Below are 23,228 nucleotides of genomic sequence, written 5' to 3'. Positions count from 1 at the left end.
TGAAAGAGAACAGCTCTGGTCTAAAGAAGAGAGGAGGTAGGTTTAAAAGTGCCTTGGATATAATAGGTACCTAATAAACACTAATTGAATGGGTGTGCAGTAGGTTAGTAGGTTGCTCTTTCTTTCTTTTCCTTTCTTTCTTCTCTCTCTTTTCTTCTCTCTCTCTCTTTCTTGTCTTTCTTTCTTTCTTTTTTTGACAGAGTCTCTGTCGCCCAGGCTGGAGTGCAGTGGTGCAATCTCGGCTCACTTTAACCTCCGCCTCCTGGGTTCAAGCGATTTCTTGCCTCCGCCACCCAAGTAGCTGGGATTATAGGTATTCATCACCACACTCAGCTAATTTTTGTATTTTTAGTAGAGACAGGGTTTCACCATGTTGGGCAGGCTTTTCCCGAATGCCTGACCTCAAGTGATCCACCTGCCTCAACCTCCCAAAGTGCTGGGATTACAGGCGTGAGCCACTGCATCCAGCCGGTTGCTTTTTTTCTTAAATGACTATTTCAGGAAGTCTGTTACAGCAGCTGTATATAGGATGGACTTATGGGTGTATGTGTGTGTGTCTGTGTGTATGCGCATGCAAGTGTGTATAGATTAGGAGAGCAACTGAAAGTAAGATCTGTTAGGTGTTAATATAGCTTAAACTGTGTTGGCTATGAACATATAAAGAAATGAAATAATATGAGAGATGTTAGAATTAAGACATAGTGATAGATTGGATATGGTAGACAAAGGAAAGAGGGAAGAATGATAATTCCAAGATTCTGAGACTGGAAAAATTAGGTAAGTGATGATGATGACTGAAATATCAAAAGGATGACATTTTGAGGAAAGATGAAAGTCATCTGGGGCATGCCAAGTTTCAGAGTTAGAAATCTTACAGTCACCTAGAGGTCTGTGACTGAGGATAACATGATAACATTAAAATATTAGTGTGGCACAAAGGAGATCTCCAGTAGTGCTGCAGTGTTGAGCAAGGTTTCTGAACCTCAGCATTACTGACATTTGGAGCTGGACAACTCTTTAGTGGTAGTGGTAGGATGCTGTCCTGTGTATTGTGGGCTGTTTAGCAGCATTCCTGGCTTCTAGTCACTAAATGCCAGTAGCACCCCACCTCCAGTTGTGACAACCAAAGATGTCTCCACACATTGCTAAAATGTCCCCTGGAGAGTTGGGCATGGTAGGGGGTGGGGGGGTGATTGCCCCCAGTTGAGAACCGTTCATATAAAGCCAAAAAAGGAAACTGCCATAGATTGGACCTTGGAGTACAGTAGGAGGTGGGAGTCAGGTTAGGGTTAGAGAGAAAGTGGATCTAAAGATCAAGCCAGGGAGTAAATGTGGTGTAGGGGTCTACATTAAGAAAACACAGAATTGGAGAAGGCAAGGAAAGGATTTGACAACTTCTTGAAAGTTGGCATTTTGTAAGAAAACTTTAATACATTAAAGGATTCCCTCCATTCACTGAATGTTCAGGAGGGATTTGGCTTAAATAATAGATTTACTTAGAATCTTTAGGGCTCATGGGTACTGGTCTCTAGATTAGAAACTAGAGTCACTAATCTGTGGTCCTCACAACTCATTTTATGCACAAACACTCAAACCACTATCTTGGCTTTGGAAACTTTTTAAGTGAACCTTCAGTTCTTTGAACACTGAAAACAGAAAAATAAATCATCTAGGGTCTTATGACAAAACCACACATTATGTGGTATGTCTCTTGCATGTACATACACACAAACTAAAGCAAAATTTTTGTTTTTACCTATAAGAATGTGTCAGTACAGAATTCTAGGACCCCATTTGGCTGAGCCCTCTTGGATATTGGTCAGTGTTGAAGGTGAGAAGGGGATTCTGATCCATAACCTATTTGGGAGTTAAAGACTCTTATAGATCTTCTGAGATCGTGTATCTAACCCTGCTTTTTTTTTTTTTTTTTTTTTTTTTTCCTTAACTTCTTAAATCCTGGTGGGGCAGGGCATTCCTAAGAGAGAGAATATCACCTCCAGAGGCAGTGAGGGGTGAAATATTATGGGCTATTCAGTAACCTTAAGCTATGTAACCGTACTGAAGCATCAAGTATGAAAAGATGATGGAGCAAAATAAGGTGGGAGGCCCATTCTCTAGGGAAGACAGATAACAGACAAAAGTGAACATGAATATAACACACACAAAGCTCTGGCAATTGTTTTTTCAAGTGAAATTTTAAATAGAACCCTAATACGTAAAGCACATAAAAGAGGAACTGTCTGATGTAACCCACCCACTATAGTGGCCCCTAAAGCACCTCCACCAAACACTAGGACTCTGCATCACCATCTGAAGACCTCTCCAGGGGTTTGCCAACTTTTCTCTAAAGGATCATATTGTAAATGCTTTGGGGTCTGTGGACCATGCAGTTTCAGTTGCAACTCCAGCTGCTTGACTGCCATTGTAGCTATGAGGCAGCTATAGACAAAATCAGTGGACATGGCTGGATTTGGGCGGCTGCTGACCATTTTGGTTTGCTGACTCCTGAAACCCCCCTCATTTTTTTTTAAACAAATGAGATCTCTGTAGCTGAGAATAGAGAAACAAGTTGCTATTAATAGCACAGCTAGGACTAGAACCCAAGTCTCCTGATGGTCAGCTTGTTCCTTTACCTTTCATTGTGCTGTCAGATAGAAATTTCTGATATGTATATCTGTGTGTGTGTCACATACACACACACACACACACACACACACATACAAACACAGCGAGAAAGAGGGAAGAGAGAGAGAATGAAAAAGAGAGAAAGATAATTAGTTTTGCCTAAGGGTCTTTATTTAAATAGTACTTTTGATCTTAGGTAAAATATTTCTTTCTCCTAAAGTAGACGTACCTTGCAAATCATGTCATTTGGAGAGAAATATGGTATCCTTGCAGCTACTCAGTGGTTGCTTCTAACTGTATTTCCAATGAACAACTTGCTATCCAAAGATATCTACAGCATAAAGTGTTTGAGGCCTAATGTTATATGTCTTCCTGTGGGGAAATCGCTATATTTGTGTTGTCTAATTAGACAATGAGGTGATCATTAGAGTTACTAAGAGAATGATAGCCATGTCAAGGATATCTGGAGTGAGTGTTCAAAGTTCAGAGGACTGGAATGTGTATGACTTGGTATTAATTTTTCTCTAAAAAAGAACAAACAACCTGGAGTACTTTCTGTACCATATACCCTACTAAGCACTTAATGCATCATCTCATTTGATTCATATAAAGATACATGGTGATTTGTCATGACTAAGGCAAAAGCGAAGCACATAACGTCCAAGATAGTAGTGGAGTCAATAAAGCCTGTAGGTCTTTGTTCCTTTTTACACGTAGATAAGATCTAGAAAATGTAGAGAGTGTAACTTAGAAGATGGTTGGCTTTGTTGATTGCATCTCTAGGATCTTGCACTGGTTACATGCAAGAGTTGTCTTTTTCTACCCTAACTTGTCTAGAGAGTAGGCATTTACTAGGTGATTATGATGTTTATGGGTGAGTTGCACTTTTTCTCATTTTAAATGAGGTGGGAGAATTATGCCAGCTACAATGGTCCTGCTACCTTGTGGAAAATCATCCCAGTGGCAAATCAAAATGGGATATTTTTTGGCTTGCTTTCTGGTATTTATCTGACCTGCATGCCTATCTTCGGCCAACTCAGATAACTCCCCGGGCCTTTATTGCATTTCCCTTCCAGAGAGTTGGTTCAGTGACTTATATTGCGGGGGTGCTTTTGCTAGGATACTTTGGTTTTCTTTCTCAAGAAGTCCACATGGCCCTGGATTACTTATTTTTCAGTTTTCTGAGCTTGCATTGCAGTAGTTTACCACAAGGCAAGAACTGCATGCTATCTAAGTTTAATTGCCTTTAAGTATAACTGCTGTAAGCCTTAGTAATTATAGTTAACTTTCTCTGTATTAACATTGCCCTGCTCCCTTAGGGCTTTCAGAGCAATTCACAAATAAATGCATTCAGCTTTAAATTGCTCATAAGGATTATAAGACCCAAAAGGTGAAGGATAGAGGATGTTTCCTTCTCTCCAATTATTCCAAGCTTAGCAAATAGGAAGACAGAGGCAAAATTTTGGTTGCCCTAGTCAATGTTGTTATAAACAGCCACAAACCCCGGGGAAGAAAGGTTTAAACTTATTGAGATAAAGAGAGTGATGGTGTTTTGTTTGTTTTATTTCCTAGGAAATGTTCTAATGGATAAAACATCTAGGCTTCGAACTCACCTCANCATAAGGATTATAAGACCCAAAAGGTGAAGGATAGAGGATGTTTCCTTCTCTCCAATTATTCCAAGCTTAGCAAATAGGAAGACAGAGGCAAAATTTTTGGTTGCCCTAGTCAATGTTGTTATAAACAGCCACAAACCCCGGGGAAGAAAGGTTTAAACTTATTGAGATAAAGAGAGTGATGGTGTTTTGTTTGTTTTATTTCCTAGGAAATGTTCTAATGGATAAAAACATCTAGGCTTCGAACTCACCTCAACTGGTTTATAAGGCTAGATTGAACTAGACTTGGAATGAAAGGAAATGTCAAGGAAGTACAACAAAAGTAGAAAAGGTTTTGTTTTCCAGTCACCTAGGCAAGGCATACTACAGGTCTGGTAGGAAAATACGAGATAGGATTCCTTCAACTTAGAGAAAGTTCAGCAATTCCAATTTGAGGAGGGGGCCATTATAAGACAAGGAGGGTTTTTCCACCAGTACATGCTAGTGCTGTCTGACTGGAAATTCTACCAAGTAGTGATTTGGACTCAATACCATGAAGGTTTCTGCAATGAGGGAGTCAGGTTGGTTCTGCCAGCTGGGCCCCAGCTAAGTAGCTGTTAGGCAATGCTGGTAGGGTGGGTGACTTCTTATGTTTCAGTTATCTACCTAGGTAACTCAAGAGCTTGGGAATTTGTTGAAAAGTCAGAATCAGATACCTGAATTTCTTTTTGACTAGGTTATCAATAATATTTTCATATTTTTATCTGAAGAGTGAAGGTGTCCCTAACATCAACTTCCATCAGAAGGATAATGACAGACGTGCCCCACTTGGAAGAGTTTCTGCTTTGGAAACAGCTATGAGTTGATTTATTAGCATTGAGGGGGCCCCACAAGTGTTACGAGAAGCTTCATCTGCTTATTTGTTAACAAGTTGGGAAGCCTGCAGTTTCCCCATATCTTCTTTAAAGATATAGACAGATAGATAGATAGATATACCATAGGGGTGTGTGTGTGTGTGTGTGTGTGTGTGTGTGTGTGTGTGTATGTGTGTGTGTATCTTCTTTAAAGATATCTTTAAAAAAGATATAGCTATATATCTGTGTCTTTAAAGAAGATATAGATTATATATCTTTAAAGAAGATACGTATCTTCTTTAAAGAGCTCTGAGATCTTTCTCATTATTTTATCTGCATAGAGCCAAACTTTTGCTTCTAAGCTACAAGGTTACAAAGAACTCACACTCTTATTCCCTGCTTACTTCTACATTTGCTTTTGGATATGGCTTATAGGCTTGCAAAGAGAAATAATAATGTTTGACTCATTTAGTTTCACTTTTGAGTCATTAGTTTGAGGCTTTCGGGATCTTTTATGGTTCCAGAATAAAAGTTATGAGACTATAACCCAGGTTCTCCAATTCAGGCTCATGAAGTAGCAATCACAAATAACCTAAAGAACTAGCACGGCAGTGCTAGGCAATGTGGAGGGTAAAGGCTTTTGAATCATCACATGACACCTTTACTTTTGAGAAGCAGAAACTTCCCAGGAGAGCAGTGATGGATTATATGGGGTGATTACCAGGACCAAAGACTTCAAAAAGACAATTCTGACCTTGTACCTTCAGTAGTTAATCACCCTTTTTCTCCCACTTGGAGAAGAGACAGCTACATAAAAGTGGGTGGGCTTCCTTTCCATACCAAAGCAAACCTTTCTTCCTGGAGATCCCCCCTTTTAAAGGATTTGCCTAATGCAATAACCAAAATAAGATATGCCTTTCCCAAGAATATTCCATATGAGAGTGAAAAAGACCAGAGGTAAGGATGTGTGTAATCGGGAATCTGAAAAACTTGGCTATCGAACATAGATGGTACTGATGGGAGTAGACTTTGGAAAGGTATAGAGATGGGGAAGAAGGAAGAGGTTTAAAAGGGACTCTCGATTCCTTCACATTCTCTGTATGAGCAATACAAGGCAGCCTGCTACTCAACCGTGAAGGACCTTCTCGCCATCCATTCCTTTTTGCAGCTGGACTCTAAAATAAGAAGAGATCTAAACACAAGGCTGGATTTGGGGATACATAATTGACCCTGTTGCTTGCTGTTTTCCTTTCACCTTGCAAATTACCCAACGTGGATTTCCAGCTGAAAAAGAAGCAAGTGTACGTTGACAAGGTGGAGAAGATGCAGCAGGCCCTTGTACAGCTCCAGGCAGCATGTGAAAAACGTGAGCAGCTAGAGCACCGTCTCCGGACACGACTGGAGAGGGAACTGGAATCCCTGAGAATCCAGCAGGTATGGAGAACTTAAAGGAAGAAAGGGGAAAAAAAGTCAAGAAAATGACATTATTCCTGGTTGCTTATTTTTCAGTTGGCATTTGATGTGAACACTGAAAGCGCACACTTGCTCATCTTTACATTTTTCTCCCACCTAATCTTACTCCAGAGTGCCTCCCAATTGTGAATACAAAGTCTGTTTCCTTAGCTTCCTATCCCAGAAATATCCTTTAAGCCTATGATCTTGCACCTTTTATTTTCACATGAACTCCAGGAACAGTAGATGCTGGAAGAATTAGAGCTGCTACACAAATACACGCCTTAATATTGTAGAACTAGAAATGGTCTTCAGAAATCATCTGGCCATACCACTCTTCAGTTTTAGATGAATGAAAATCAAGACTAGGAAAAGTTGGCACAAATCGCTAATGATAACCACAAGTTACGGGCAAGATAGGAACTAAATCCTAGATTTTTTTTTTCTTGAGACTGAGTCTCACTCTATTGTCCAGGCTGGAGCACGGTGGCATGATCCCAGCTCACTGCAACCTCCGCCTTCCAGGTTCAAGCGATTCTCCTGCATCAGCCTCCCGAGTAGCTGGGATTATAGGCATGCACCACCACGCCCAGCTAATTTTTTTTGGTATTTTTAGTAGAGACGGGGATTCACTATGTTGACCAGGCTGGTCTTAAACTCCCGAACTCAGGTGATCCGCCTGCCTCAGACTCCCAAAGTGCTGGGATTACAGGTGTGAGCCACCGTGCCTGGCCAGATTTTAAAATTCTCGTTTCTGTTGTGTGTTATGCTGGCAGGCAGGGATGGCAGTTTTTAGCCCATTAATTCACTTTCTGAGTAGCATGACAATTTGATATGACAGGCCCCTTTCCTGGCCAAGGGAATCTCACATTCAAGCCCGTGATAGGAAGTCCTGTGGCCTTAGAAGGAGATCTGAATTCCCCCTGCTTCTTTCTGAATCAAGAGTCGAAACAGAAGTAGGCTGGGCAGTAATCCTTTCCAAGAATAGGGGCTCAGACACCATGGTTCTTCTCTCACTAACTTGAAGGTTCTCTGCATCTGGCCCAACAGCGTCAGGGCAACTGTCAGCCCACCAGTGTTTCAGAATACAATGCCGCTGCACTGATGGAGCTCCTTCGGGAGAAAGAGGAGAGGATTCTGGCTCTGGAAGCTGATATGACAAAGTGGGAGCAGAAATATTTGGAGGAGAATGTGATGAGACATTTCGCTCTGGATGCTGCTGCAACCGTGGCTGCTCAGAGGTAAGTAGCTGGTAGGGCATGAGTGGGAAGAACAGAAAGGTCACTGATTCATAGATTTTTCCAGTGTTTTATTTTCTTTAATATTCTGGGTCCACCCCCACTCCCGTTTCTGCCTAAGTGTGTTTTCTTTCATCTGATTATGCAGGGATTGAACGGCTGTAGAGACAGAGAGTCAGGGATTTGAACATAAAAGTTGTTTTATAAACTTACTAGAATCATAGTTCAGCTTTCCCCAGAAGCCAGAATAATTGCAGATGGGATCAGCTGTAAATTTGCACCCCTCCTTCCCCAGAGCCACAGATTCCTTCAGCCACATATGCAGGTTGTTTAGCCCCAGGACTGGAGTGAAAGCCCCTCCAGAGAAACTACCACTCAGAAACTAAATGTCACTGAGGAGTTACTGCTGTCATTTGATAGCTCTGGCTTGTCCAAGGTATGTCAAAGGCTGTGCTGAACTTGAACCCATCCCTGCCCTTTGGAAGGTCAATATTTGAAGGCCACATTCTCTATGTGCACGACCTCATCATGTGTGAGCAGTCACATTTCATCTGGTAAGGGAGAGAAAGTGGCCGAAGGATTTTCGTTTTTTGCTTCTTATTTGTTCCCCTTTTCAAATTATGAAAGTTCATTATTGGCCTTTGGAGGAAATAGTTGCTGTTACTCCATGTGTCTGTTTTGCTACGGCTCATAATCATCAGTTGGGGTAAAAAGAAAGGAAGAAAGAGAGAGAGAGAGAGAAACAACAAAAACTGAATTCAAGTCAGGTGATGACTTGAGTTGTGGCGATAACAGAGCCTTGGTCTGGAATTGGATATGAAAGGCAGGCTACAGCATATTGCACCCAGATAGATCTCTACCCAGAAAGTTATTAAAAACCACAGTGTTGTTTTTAACGTTCTCCTAAACATGGTAAGCCAGCAGAGTCTGGAAGTGCTTGCCAGACTTTGGGTTGGTATATGCGTATGGAGGGGGTGGTGGATACATTTATTTTTGAGTCCGTCTCATGCCAAATCAGAGGTGGGGAGGTTCAGTGCTAAGAGCTGAACTGGTGCTTTATAAGCCTACTTTCTAAGCCTACTTTCTAAGCCTTCTTTAGGAAGACATGTCTCTCTAATGTGATCTGCTTGTCTTCATTAGATATCATCTATGCCTCAAATGGATGAAAGCTGCCTGTGGCTTGATTTTGAGGTCCTCATGGGCTTAAGCTTGCTGACCTTGTTTCCTAAGCAAGGCATACTCAATACATGGCAGTGTGGCAATAGAGTGCACAGAAGGCCCAGCTCTGCCAGAAGATGGTCTCGAAGTTTGTAGGCAGGTTAGAAGCAGAATTAAAAGTAATTTTACCTGCTAGCTCCCAAGGAAACACCTGTGTCTAGCACGTGTTCAGAGGTTATATAAGAAACGCTGACGCTAAAAAAACGTTGTTATTATTGAGAGGTGGAAAGATACAGGGTAATTTTGTCACCTTTAGGCAGAAGCTTAGTAGTGTTCAGGTCACGAGAGTGTGCAGTGTGAGAAAACACTAGAAAGCTAGGGTTCGTGGTTCCTACTTCAGACTAGGCTCCAGGTCAAAATGCAGGAGAGCTTAGGGGGTTGTCACTGGGGCTTTGTATAAAGAAACTATCTTCCTTCCTTCCTCCTTTGAAAGTTTTGTGTATTCGGGGAAACCCCGCTCAGATGGATTTTCAGAATCTATTGGCTCCCACAAGGTAGATTTAATTTAAACTGAATTCCCTTTAATCATTAGATAGAAACTTTTCATCTAATCACTGTTTTTGGCAAAATGTGCATGCCTATCACTCAATAGGATAAAGCACAGCCTGTTCCCACCTAGAAAGAACACTTTCTGATAGTCCCACAGGCGAACATTCCAGATCAGGACTGTGTGTCTTTCTGGCACGGTACTAATCCAACCCACAGGAGACACTGGCAGACAGACTGTATTGAAATTTCTGTAAAATAAGCGAATTGGATTAGGTCATTCCTTCAGACCTTCCTATTTCTAGGATTATGTTACTCTTCCAACGATAGTGCCTCTTATGTTCTACCATGGAGGTTGGTTTTCTTTTCCTCTTTCCTTTGAAATGAGATTTTATATTTGGGTGGTAACATTCAGAAAACTTTATTTCAAAACCTGTGGGCTCTTCTGCCTTTCTTTCCAACATTTCTTTTTATTCCTTTTGTCTACTTGTTTTCCTCTTCTTTCTCTCAGTCTTAAATGTACCTATTGACCAAGGTTCTGCCCTTTGCCCCTTTCCATGGTAAAAGTTTAATATTTTCTTTTCTTTCAAATTTTTTTTTTTTTTTTTTGAGAAGGAGTCTCGCTCTGTTGCCCAGGCTGGAGTGCAGTGGCGCTACCTCAGCTTACTGCAACCTCCATCTCCCGGGTTCACGCCATTCTCCCGCTTCAGCCTCCCAAGTAGCTGGGACTATAGGCATGTGCCACCACGCCCAGCTAATTTTTTGTATTTTTAGTAGAGACAGGGTTTCACCGTGTTAGCCAGGATGGTCTCAATCTCCTGACCTTGTGATCCACCTGTCTTGGCCTCCCAAAGTGCTGGGATTACAGGTGTGAGCCACTGCGCCAGGCCTCAAGATAATTTTTAAGTGTCTAGGATATTGGCTGCAGTTGGAAAGTGCTCAAGTGTATTTGAGTAAGGAAGGAAGGAAGGAAAGAAGAAAAGAAAGAAGGAAAATGGAAGGAAGGAGAAAGGAAGATGTGAAAGCAGGAAGGAAACAATTTCTAAATGTATAAATTATATCCCTAAATCTGGTGCCACATTTTAATGATCTGCTTGGTTTCTGTGTATTCTACCAGGATCTCAAGCTTAATATATTCCAAACCTAATGGCTCATTGGTAAATGACAGATTTCACAATTAGGACATCTTGCTTTGGTGGTATCAACGATAGTTGGAGAAAACAATTTTTTTTTCAATTGTGATATTAGTTACATATTAAAAAATCACCTGTTGTAAGTGTACGGTTTGATGAATGTTGGTAATTGTATACAACAGTGTAACCACCACTACAATTAACATAGAGGACCTGTTGTAAAGTGTTCTCGTGCCCTTGAATTTGATCGCTTCCTGCCATGCCTGACCCCAGGCAATGACTAATCTGTTATTTTGTCACAAAATTATACTTTTCTTTTCTAGAATGTCATATAAAAGGAATCATATTGCATTTACTCTTCTTGTTTGACATATTGCACTCAACACAATGATTCTGAGACCCATCCAAGTTGATGCTGAGTAGTGTTCATGGTATGGATGTATCACAGTTTATGTATGCATATTTGGATATATGCATATTTGGATTGTTTCCAGTTTTTGACCATTGTCAATAATAAAATATAATATAAGAATAGGCAAGTGTCTTTTCTCAGGTGATAAGTCATATTAGGTGGTCTATTTATATCCCTTCCAACGCTTAGATATTGGTTTTTACCCTTAAAGAGTCCAGTAGGAGGCATTATGATGCATATGGAAAGTGCTGGCATTGTCCTTTATCCTGAGACGCATCTTAAACATCAGATACAGCAACTCTGTGAGATTGGTCAGTTGTATGTTTAGGTGAATTTTACTTGATGAAAGGTTAAGAGGGCCGAGAGATAAAGATAGATAGATAGATAGATAGATAGATAGATAGTAAATTAAGATATTTTGGCATATCTAAAATGAGTATTTGATACTTAAAATATTTGTTTTATTGAAAGTGATAACAGGACATTTATTTCTTTCATTTTAGTTAGATAATTTGCCCAAGATCACACACAGCTACTAAATGACAGAAGAACTAGGATTTAAATCTATATTTTTGTCACCTTAGCTGCTGTAACTCTGCTGCTTCTTAGAAATGGTGTAGCTCAAAGATGGTAATAATAGTGATTATTAGCTGTTCAGTAAGATACTAATTGAAGCTAATTATTTAGTTACCTGGAAATATTATAAATAATCACAATAATATGGCCTGAATTAAGGCTCCATATTATTTTGTCCCTAGGGAGTCCTCTCTAGATGCTTAATATAGATGAGGGGAAATTACTACTGAGTAGGAGTCCCTGTTCATTTGCAGAAGAACCAATTTGGCAATGCAGATTTTTAGTTTCAGCTCATAAACAATGAATTTATTCCTGAAGAGCAGCAAAAGGATGACAAGATAACGCACCCAATCAACCGTGTAATTTTTATCAGCTTGCGTTTACTGAATTAGGTTACTGCCTTTCTCAGAATGTGTAATGTTTCATGTTTATTTTGAGCAAAAGTGAATTCTGGAAAGAAGGAAGTAAAGAAGAGGGAAGCAGAAGGTAGAAGCTGTTCACACACATAATGCATGTCTACCTATTCCCTCTTTGTAGGTATTTCTCAATTTCCTTCCTCTGCTTTCTTCTCATTCTACCTTCTATCTTAGTTATATCCTCTGCTCTAGCTTCTCAGTAATAGCAATGATAATAACTGTAATAGTAACTCTGATATCTCTAAAATTAAAGTTAGAATTTTGAACAACTTGTTAGATATTGGCATATGGCAATTCTTAAGTCACTTTCACTCCAGTGTACCCAAAATCAAAACCCATTGCAGTGCTTTCCAAAAGAGCCATTCCTCAGTTTCCTTTCACAGCAAACAGTATTTCATTTTTCCTAGGCATTTGAGTTCGAAATAACAAAGTTGTCATTCATTCTTCCATCTCCCTAACTCCCACATTGATATTGTCTCCAAATTGTATCAGTTCTACTTCCTACAGCCTGTTTCCATTTCCGTCGCCACTTCGCTGGTGCATAGTTTCATGATCTGTTGCTGGGATTATTACAATCACCTTGCTGACTGGTCTGCCTGATTCCAGTGTTTCACTTCTCTTATCTCTCTGTCACATTTCTAAGAGAGATAAGGCCGTCTTCCTAAGGCATGGCTTAGATCATTTTATTCCCTTGGAAAGCTCTAATAATTTTCACTGCCTTTTGCAATAAAGTCCAAACTCACTTCTGTACTAGTTAATTATTTACTTTTTTGTCTTCCCTTGTAAGTTTCCTACAGTTAAGGACTAGTCTTAGTTCACACATTAAATAAACAAAAGGGTGATGCTGATAGGAAAAGATAGGCTTGAAGTTTGAAAGGCCACTAGGTGTTTTAATTAGGAGGTTATTGGTGACATGCTAGAAAGCAGTTTGAGCAATGTGATGGGATAACTTTGTTGGAGAAAAGAAGGAGAAAGAAGATGACAAACTATTTACTTAAGAATTTGAGGTGGAGGATGTCAAAATCAGGAATATGCAGTTTGGGGTTTGCAGGTTTTATTTTCAGATTGTAGCCCAGCATCTCTCTCCTGATGTTCTTAGAGAACGTCTTGGAGCGTTGGAAGGTAGCAGGTCAAGTTGCTCATTCAAATATTGTGCTTGCTTGCTTTTGCCTAAGCCACTAGCCTAGTAGCCCTAGTCTTCTAGAAGGAAGATTGATGCTGAGGGCTGCCCTGGCAGCCCTGTCGGAATTCACTAAGTGCCCCACATTTTCAGGCTCCATTCCTGAGGAGTTCACAGTGTCCATATCAATTAGCTGGCAGGGCTCTGAGTCCCCAAAATGGTCTTTTATGCGATGAAAGTGGCAGCAGGCCAGCACTAGTTCCCCCAGTGACAAACCGTATGCTCAATTCCCCAGTGTCCGTAGACACCATGCACTTTTCAACAGTCCTGGCTCTAAAGCCCCAACCTTCACATTGGAATTCTGCAGTACAGGAATTGCTTCCAGGATTTTACCAAGAGCTGGAATTCTTTCAAGTCAGAATCTCATGTGATCTCTGTATGTTAGTCTCCTTCCATCTACTCACCTATGTGATTCATTCTCTCTCTCTGTCTCTCACTCTCGCTCTCCTCCACCTCTCTCTTTCCCTCCTTCTCTCTTTCTTTTAGAGACAGTGGTCTTGCTGTGTCACCCAAGCTGGAATGCAGTGGCACAGTCGTAACTGACTGCAGCCTTGAACTCTTGGGCTTAAGCAATCCTTTTGCCTCAGCCTCCTGAGTTATGTGGTTCTCTCTTAATAATAGCTTTGTTGAGTGTTTTTACCATGCCCGACACTGTCTTACTGCATAATTTTATCCTCTATGAGATGAAGTTATAAATATTGTTGCCACTTGGCATATGAAGCGGCTTGCTTAGAGCAGATAACTTGACTTTCAGAGGTCATAAAGCTTGTTGGGGGCAGAGAATACTTGGAGAAGCTGGGACCTGCTGAGTTGTCTGTATTCAGAGCCTGTGCTCTCAAGCACTATGCAAATGCTGCTTCCTCTTGGGTACCCAGTAGGACTACAAGCCAGTGAATTGCACTAGAGAAAGTATAGAATGCTGAGATGGTAAAATACTTTGAGTTTAGCAAATAATGAAAGCCATTGTATTCTTTCCCCTTCTTGCTCTCCAATTATTTCATCATTCCATACATGGTTTCAACCTTGCATATAAGGTACATGTATATTTTGGGGAACAGTAATTTTATAGAGGCTCACCCAAATCCCCAACCTTAATAGCAACTTTCTGCCTCTTTCTCTTGCCACTTCATCCTCATCGGCACTGGACATAATCTTGAAGCTAAGAGAACATAGTTAGCTGCCAACAGAAAACATGCCTGGAGTTCTCCTGCAGATCCCCATTCTCTTGGGAGGTATAATGAAGCAGTGCCAGTTCATTGTTTTCTCGGTCTATTGTCTGATTTCCTTTAAGACCAATATAATTGCATCAGTATTCTCCCTAATCCTAATACCGCCCCCCCAGCCCCCCACCACACACACACACACACACACACACACACACACACACACACATGCACGCCTTTTGTCCTTATTAATTGGTCTTTGAGTTAATGGCCTGAGACACTTTCAGATGGAACATCATGGTCCTTTATGCAGTTAGAACTCTGGCAAGAGAACAGTCACTTTGTTGGGATAGACCCATTGATTTGGTGCTAGAATGTTTCAGATGTAGATTAGCTAGGAATCCAGTGGGACTGGCTCAAAGGCTCTACTTATTAGCTCACATGCCCCACCTGATCTTAGCTGATGTGTCTATTGTTTGCTTCTAGTACTCAGGTGTATTTACCAATGTTCATCTGTAGCAATAAGTTACTTAGTATACCCTCTGACTTTCTTGAAAGTCTGACCTTTCTCCCTTTATGACTTCTGTAAAAAAAAAATAGAAGCCATTTCCCTGGGTCTGTGTTCACATGATTATCAATGCCTTGCTTATGTGATCTTTCAGTTTAAAATACCAACAGACTAACCAGTATTTTTGAATCCCAATTTTAAATTGCTTGGTAAATAAACCATTTGGTTGACTAATCTTGGTCTGGGTCTACCACTACTTTGGTTCAACTCAAATTCTAGTTTTGCCCTGAAAGGTGGAGTGTTTGGACCCCTTCCTACATAGCAAGGGTCATGACACAAGACTTTCCAAAAACAAAGGTAGTTTTCAGAGAAACAAATGGGAGCTAGGTGGGTGGACACACCACCCTATCCAATAGAAGTGTGAATAGAATACTACTCTCTAAATTTAAGAAATCCTATGTATTTTCTGAATTTTCACTCCTGACTTTCTGAAAAGATTTTTAATTTTCACCTGTTGATTCAGTAGAATAAATAGTACTCACTTCTCTCAAAATTCTCCCTACTTGAATGATAAATGTAGATGTAGCATGTATGCACTAGAATCAAATTTCTCTTTATTTCAAGGTGGTGGTGTCGATAGAGTGGTTCAGTTGACTAATGTATGACATGACATCCTTCCAATGCAGCTATATTTAAATATACTTAAATCTGTATGGGAACCGATCTAGCAGCAGTGAACTAAAAATTAGTAGATTTACCACTAATGGCACTGAGAAAGACATGAGAGTTACAGAAATAAGGGATTTCAGGGGAGAAATGGATTCAAACTATTAGAATTGTGGGGAAAGACTCTTACTGTGAAAAGCTTTGTTGACATTAAGGTCTGCTGGCTTTTTCTGAGCCCAGGACTTTCTGCAGAGACTTTTGGAGCAAGTGGTAAAGCAACTGGTGAGAATCATAAGCTTGGAGCAATCTCCACTGAGTGAGGAAAAATGTTTTAAATACATTGGCTTCAACTGATCCATTTGCTTCTACAATGGTCTCTATAATGAGATTTTCTTACAGTTTCATAGAGATGGTGAATTCCCCCATTGCACAGAACTCTTAGGAAGTCTTTCTAGCATTTTTCCTAATTAGAGACTATACTGCCACCAACTGATTTTTTCACACTGTTGGGGTCAACTACTCCTTTCACCTAATGTAACCTTTCCCTAGAAAGGCATTAAGTCACCATTAACAACAATGAAATCACCATATTCAGTAGCAAATGTTAAAGTGAATAATTTGGGTGCAATTTACTTTTAATACAGGCAAATAAAAAACTTGCACAAGTTTGCTGTGAATTACATTTTGATTTCACTGTAGATATCAAATATAAGGAGTTGTCCTGAATCCCTCTGAGCTGGGTGAGATTTCCATCAGATAAGAAGCCAAATCTTAGTGAGGATTATGCTTAAAACTACTTGGCAAATAGAAATGAACTTTCAATAATTAAATCTAATGAATACATGTAATCACTCTGAGAAACAAGCTGCATTTTCAACTACATTTGGACAAGAGACTTTGTGGGGACATTAGGCCCCATTATCACAGCACACTTGGGCTTTGAGAAGTCAAGCAGGAACTAGCCATGTCCAAAGTCCTTCTCAAAACTGCTTTTATATGACCACTTCCTTTATTACTTTTACTTCCTCCATTTATTATTTATTTATTTATTTATTTATTTATTTATTTATTTAATTTTTGAGATGGAGTCAGTCTCACTCTGTCACCCAGGCTGGAGTGCAGTGGCACTATCTTGGCTCACTGCAACCTCTGCCTCCTAAGTTAAAGTGATTCTCCTGCCTCAGCCTCCTGAGTAGCTAGGACTACAGGTGCCCGCCACCATGCCCAGCTAAATTTTGTATTTTTAGTACAGACAGGGTTTCACCATGTTGGTCAGGCTGGTCTTGAACTCCTGACTTTGTGATCCGCCCGCCTCGGCCTCCCAAAGGGCTGGGATTACAGGCATGAGCTACCGCGCCTGGCCGCAGCAAGGTCTGTATATGTTCTTTGTCTTTGGCTCCTAGGATTAAGACCCTACATGCCCAGATTATTGAGAAGGATGCCATGATCAAAGTACTCCAGCAGCGTTCCCGGAAGGAGCCGAGCAAGACAGAGCAGCTGTCGTGCATGCGGCCAGCGAAGTCTCTGATGTCCATTTCCAATGCTGGATCAGGCTTGCTCTCCCACTCATCCACCCTGACTGGCACCCCCATCATGGAAGAAAAGCGAGATGACAAGAGCTGGAAGGGAAGCCTAGGTAATGACAGTAAATAAGGAAGATTATAGTCACATGTTCAAAGAGAGCCATGAGACAAGCACCCATGCTTAAGGAAAAGGGATGATGGTCCAGGTTCTAGAGAGGAAGGTGTACCAGGGTTTTGGGTTTATATGCCTCCTGAGACCTAGTTCCACATTCTGGAGCTCCTCCACACTTTGAAGTCTCCCAGTGAGAATACTGATTGAGGCCAAAGCCTAGAGGACAAGAATCTTGAGTTTCATTTGGGTGTGAAGGAAGATAACTCTAATTTCCTCTAAAATATTCTCACATTTGACCTTTGCCATGTGGCACCTTTATCTTTCTCCAAAACCCATGTGGCCTTTGTGTCATTCAGAATTTCAAAATTCCAGCATTTCTGTGTTCCTTCCTCCTCTATAATAGGAGAACTCAGAGTTTTAGTTACGCTAAATCGTTTGGGTAGCAGGTTTTGTTCCCACAGTGTTCTGAGATGAGAACAGAATGTACTTTTTCATTCCATTCCTGTCCATTCCCTCCCCTCTAATCAAAACCCCAGACATATTGTGGATACCACGGGCACATTTTTAGAGCCTGAGGAAGGAAGCTTATATGTATTTTTATTTTAACCCTTTTTTGTTGCTTTTAATTCCATTCTTGGTCCTCTGATACTTATAATGTCTTTTGGTTAGAATAAGCATTTTGGAGACTATGGTCATGGTGAGAACCTTAGATCACACAATTATTACCACACTTAATCTGTATCAATAGACTTCTTCCCCAAATCCTTTCTTGCTCCCTGGTAATGTGTGGTAATGGTTTATAAGTGGAGCTGAGTAGGAGCATTCTGACACTTGGTGGAACCCAATCACCATTGGAAAAATAAATCAAAACAGATACCCAGGTCACTTACAGGCTTAATATATTGTGCCAGGTGATGGATGAGGACCAGAAGGGATCTTCGAAGTCTGTAAGAAACTTTTAGCCATGGTTGGAGGAGCCTCACACACTGATTTCTGGGTTCCCTGGAGGCAAAAATAAATAATTTAGACACGTTCAAATTTCTTCTGAAATTTGAATGGGAGAACAGGTAATTAGATGTCTGGATTTGAATCACCTATTTTTTTCTAATGTCTGTTCCTCTTTCATTTGTAGGCATTCTCTTGGGTGGAGACTACCGTGCTGAATATGTCCCTTCCACACCCTCGCCTGTGCCCCCCTCGACTCCCCTGCTCTCGGCTCACTCCAAGACAGGCAGCCGAGACTGCAGTACCCAAACTGAACGTGGGACAGAATCGAACAAAACTGCAACTGTTGCTCCCATCTCTGTTCCTGCTCCAGTTGCTGCTGCCGCCACTGCTGCCGCCATCACTGCCACTGCTGCCACTATCACCACCACCATGGTAGCTGCTGCTCCAGTTGCTGTTGCTGCTGCTCCAGCTGCTGCTGCTGCTGTTGCTGCTGCCCCGTCTCCAGCCACCACTGCTGCTATTGCTGCTGCTGTTTCTCCAGCTGCTGCTGGTCAGATTCCAGCTGCTGCCTCTGTTGCCTCAGCTGCTGCCGTTGCTCCTCCTCCTGCTGCTGCTGCTGCTGCTGTTCAGGTTGCTCCAGCTGCTCCGGCTCCGGTTCCAGCTCTGGCTCTGGTTCCAGTTCCGGCTTCAGCAGCGGCTCAGGCTTCTACTCCTGCTCAGACTCAGGCACCAACTTCAGCTCCGGCTGCGGCTCCAACTCCAGCTCCAACTCCAACTCCAGCTGTGGCTCAGGCTGAGGTTCCTGCAAGTCCAACTACCGGTCCTGGACCACATCGTTTGTCTACACCAAGTTTGACCTGCAATCCAGACAAAGCAGGTAATTATTCCCTTTAGCAGGTAACTTTTGGTTTAGTTCTGCTCTCAAATACAGATTTATTTCTTGTTGCCTGATGTCTGGGCAGAGTTATCATTTGGACTGAGTTTTTCATGTTCTAAGGGAGAGAGAAGAGAGTCTGTAAATGACTTCTCATCCACCAAGATGGGAACAGGCATGAGTAGAGGCCATTATCTTAGCAGAAGTAAATGAGGGAGGTGACAAGTCTCACTTTGCCATTGGCTTCATGAGGGCTCTGATGGTGTCTAGTTCTAGAAATACAGGTTTTTTCTTCATCCCTAAGTGTTTTCTAACCCTTATTTCCGTTTAGATGGGCCTGTGTTCCACTCCAATACTCTGGAAAGAAAAACTCCCGTTCAGATCCTGGGACAAGAGCCTGATGCAGAGATGGTGGAATATCTCATCTAAATGGCCAAATCAAGAGCTGCAGATTCTCAGCAAAAATGCTTTTAATCATTTCCCCTTTTATTGGTTCTTGTTTTGGGGGTGAGGACAAGGGTTGGGGGGAGGGGATGTTTTTTAACAGGACTTTTTGTTGGAACAATGTACTACTTGAGTAATACCATGTGAACCACCAGTCTATTCTGGTATGCTTAGGGAGTACCTCTAAAGACAGATTAATCAGAATATGCTCTAAAGCTTATTGTTTGAATTTATACAAATACTGGGACTGTTAACGGGTGGGTATACATCAGTGCTTTCAATGTGCTTAAATTTGTTTAAAATTTCCATATTCTAGATCATTTTTAATCGAAGAGCACAGTATGTGTGGAAGACAGTGTGTAACACGTAGTTTGGAAGTGGGAAGCTGGAGAGAATTGAATGTGTGCTGTTTTGTATAGTTACTATCCTGTGCAGCAGCCGGAGAAAGCTCTCACCTCAGGCTTACAAAAGGGAATAGTTTCAGGAGCTACGTAAGCTGGAAAAAAGGTAGGGAGTTTTGGGGTGCAGAAGGGTGCTGGAGATAATTTTTTCTTCCAGTTTCCCAGCTACCCTGCCCCAGGGAATTGTGTTTGTCTTCATTTCAGTGGTGCTTTGGAAACGGATTCTTTTGGTTCCCTCCTGGAGGTTCATACATTCATATATATGCTCTGGAATAATTTATGCATTTGGATAATTAATATATTGCTTTCAGATGCTGGGAGAGTACATTAACTGAGTGATGCACAACTTCCTCTCTCTCAGGGAGTTAGACCACCAGAGGCCTTGATGGAGAGTTGCGTGAGGTGCTATATGCAGACTTTCATGGTCTGTGTGTAGCCATGAACACAGCTTGCTTGCATTTATTAAGACCAATCAGCTTAGTGGTTATTTCTTCTACAGCACAGATTCACTGGCTGGGGCTCCAGTCTCAAATTGCTAATCATTTGCAAAGTGAGGAAGGATCTTTGTTGACAGGTTGAATGCTTTGAATTTCTGGTGACTACTTTGAAATAACTTGTTTTGTGTGTCAAATTCTAAGCATATGTCTTAAAAGGCATTTTTGACTATCATCTCCAAGGGAATAACATGACAAACCCAAAGTACTATGCTGCAGTCGGGGGAGAGGTGGATTGCAGCAGTATCCTCAACTACCTCTTCTCACTGTCAGTGACTCCATCTTGGAATACCTTTGGGAAGCAGCGGGAAATGTGCATGTGGGTAGAGATCAAAGGAGGCAATGGTTCCAAGCCTTGCCATAGGGCTGCCTCCAAGAACACAGAAGGATGCCAGTTGCCACAGGTCCCTGCCCTGTGTCATCTGTCTGCCCTTCATTAAGGTGACAAATCTGCAGATAGCATCATTAAGATCAGTTTTAAGGGGTATAGGGAGGGTGAGGGAAGGTAGGGGGGTGTTAGGTAAGGGTGGGGGGGGTAGAGGTTTTGGGATGTCTTAGTTAGAAACCAGATTAATAGAAGAGTAGGCCTGATATATTACATCATGAGCCATAGTGGTGGGAGAGAACTTTAGCAATATAGCCCTACCCCCTCATTTTAGTGATGAGGAATCTGAGAACTGGAGAGGTTCAGTGACTTTTTAAAAGTCACACAACACAGCTAAGAAGTTCTTGGTTAGGTACTATTTTGAACTTTCCAGAACCTATCTGTCCTCTCATACCAGAGACAGTTCCTCTCTGCTCAGTTTCCAATCCCGGATAATTTGCTAAAATAACATTGTACATCTAAGAGAGGAAAGAAGAGTATGTCAGTATATTATGCAGAAGATAGATACAGCCTTTTCAGAAGATCTCCACTAGTTGTTGATCCAAAAATTCAACTTTATGGGAGAAATCTCAATTAGCCACCTTTTCACAGCTGTGTGGATGTAACATTTGGGGGCTCTTTCTGGACTCCTACCTATCTGTGCATTTTACTGGCACCTCAGGAAAGGAGGGTGACCAGGTTGTCTTAGCTTGTACTGCTTGGTGGTCTCTGAGGACCTTCTAAGTCAGTTGTACCCCAATGTTCCATGTATAGAAAAACTTCATTAGAACAAACTTTACTTGATATGAAATTCCTATTAACAGTCTTTTTTGAAATAAAAGTAGCTTGAGCTTTCTTTTAAAATCATGTATCTTGATTGTTGATTTAATGAAGGATTTCCTTTTAATGCTGCTTTTGAGCTTCAAGGTAATAGGACAGCAGGAACCTAAAATATCTGCCATCATCTGCCATAGGAAAGATACCCAGAGACCCATCATATTCTCTTTTTGTTGTTACACTGTTGAGTGGGTATAACAATTGGAAGATGAGCAAACTGATTGATTGTGCAAACTACTTTTCATGACAAGCCTAAACCCTCATAATGCGGCAGCTTAAAGTGTAGACATATGCACTAACTTTGATCAATTATATTCTCATATCTGTTAGCCACACAATCTCCTATTATCTCAATTGCTTATGTGCATATGGAGTATGTTACTTAAAACGTGTGCATTCTTACTGAAAATGTTTTCTAAGGAAGATATCAGTTGTGGGCTAATTGCCACCAATTTCAGCCTGCCACGATTCTTGGAAATGTATCTTCCAAGTGCCATCCATCATCAGTAGGACAAGTGTCGGGAGTTTGTTTATTTTTTTCCAGTAGCAACGATGGGTTACATGGAGCCATGAAACCTCCTTCTGGCCTCCCTTGTGATTAATGGCATGTGTTTGTAAAATGGATAGCTGGGGTTGGCAGATGGCTAGAGAAGAATCGCCTTTGGTTTAAAATGTATGTGGTCCCCTAATGATTGTGACCCCATTCTGTAATCAACTGAGCTAGTTCCAATAAAGTTAAGCAGGTTTAAATCCACTTTGTGCCTATCTTTTCACTGACAATAAAGTTAGCTATTTTAAAATGCAGTACCGTGTGGAAAATGCTTTGGTGTTTACCCGACAGAGGCTTTATTTGTGCTGTATCAGTGATTACTTTCAATTCAGTATGCAGTGAAATTGCCTTTCAAGGGCAGCATGCAGCAGAATTTGCATTTGCTTGAAGTATGGAATGTGATTATAGATTATAAAGTATTAAGACAACACCACAGGCCACATGCTCTAATCGGTCTCTTTATATACTCAGGCAGCATATATTAAAAGCTTTGCATCTTTTTATCTCCTGGTTTCTAGGGATAAAATGATGGCCACCCAAAGCAGAGAATTCATCCTTTGGTTAGCATTTTGGAAGGCCCCTTGATATTCCTTTTGTACCCTTGTTCTGATGCCAATTCATCAGTTTTGGTTGAGGGAGCTTGTTATTAAAAACAAATCAAAACCACAAACGAGTTGGCTCTTCACTGAAAATGTTAAGGCTGCCTTTACACTGCCCTTTCTGTGCCTCCTGTTTACCAATGAGTTCCAAACCTGACTGGTGAGGCAAGGATCCCCAAAGACTTTGAAATGACACGTTTTCACAGTGAAATAGACTTGATGGGTGTTGCAAAAGGGATAGGGTAGGGGGTCTAGAATTAATTCAACTGTAAATTTGATTTTTCTTAAAGTTGGACTTGATTCCCTCCATATTTATGATGAGTGCTTTGAAAACCATATGGATAAAAGCCTTCCCTCTTTTCAGGACAAAGAAGATAAGGTATTAAGTTCACCAGACCTTCTTACAAAGCTTTGCAAAGCATTCTTTTCAGAAATGTATTGTGCCCATTTCTTAAGGAGCAGTCACTTGTTGGAAGAAAAAGCAAATGTTCCTTCAAAAATGTGTTAGATTGGCCAGGCGTGGTGGTTCACACCTGTAATCCTAGCACTTTGGGAGGCTG

At 41.1% G+C, this 23,228-nt stretch overlaps 1 protein-coding gene across 4 annotated transcripts in view; it reads left to right on the top strand.

The window, feature by feature from the left end:
• The window catches only part of AMOT (angiomotin), a 60,260-nt gene extending 39,223 nt beyond the window's left edge, over positions 1–21,037 (top strand). For all 4 annotated transcript variants that reach the window (XM_017857380.1, XM_017857379.1, XM_017857378.1 and 1 more), the window contains 5 exons: positions 6,359–6,508; positions 7,577–7,767; positions 16,926–17,158; positions 18,290–18,982; positions 19,311–21,037. In XM_017857380.1, coding sequence (XP_017712869.1) covers positions 6,359–6,508; positions 7,577–7,767; positions 16,926–17,158; positions 18,290–18,982; positions 19,311–19,408 — 1,365 coding nt within the window. In that variant the 3' untranslated portion in view covers positions 19,409–21,037. The remainder of the gene's footprint in view (positions 1–6,358; positions 6,509–7,576; positions 7,768–16,925; positions 17,159–18,289; positions 18,983–19,310) is intronic.
• The last annotated feature ends 2,191 nt before the right edge of the window (positions 21,038–23,228 follow it).

The sequence above is a fragment of the Rhinopithecus bieti genome, unplaced genomic scaffold (genome assembly GCF_001698545.2).
Source record: "Rhinopithecus bieti isolate Rb0 unplaced genomic scaffold, ASM169854v2 scaffold_46340, whole genome shotgun sequence".
NCBI lineage: Eukaryota > Metazoa > Chordata > Mammalia > Primates > Cercopithecidae > Rhinopithecus > Rhinopithecus bieti.
This window is presented reverse-complemented; position numbering and strand designations above follow the sequence as displayed.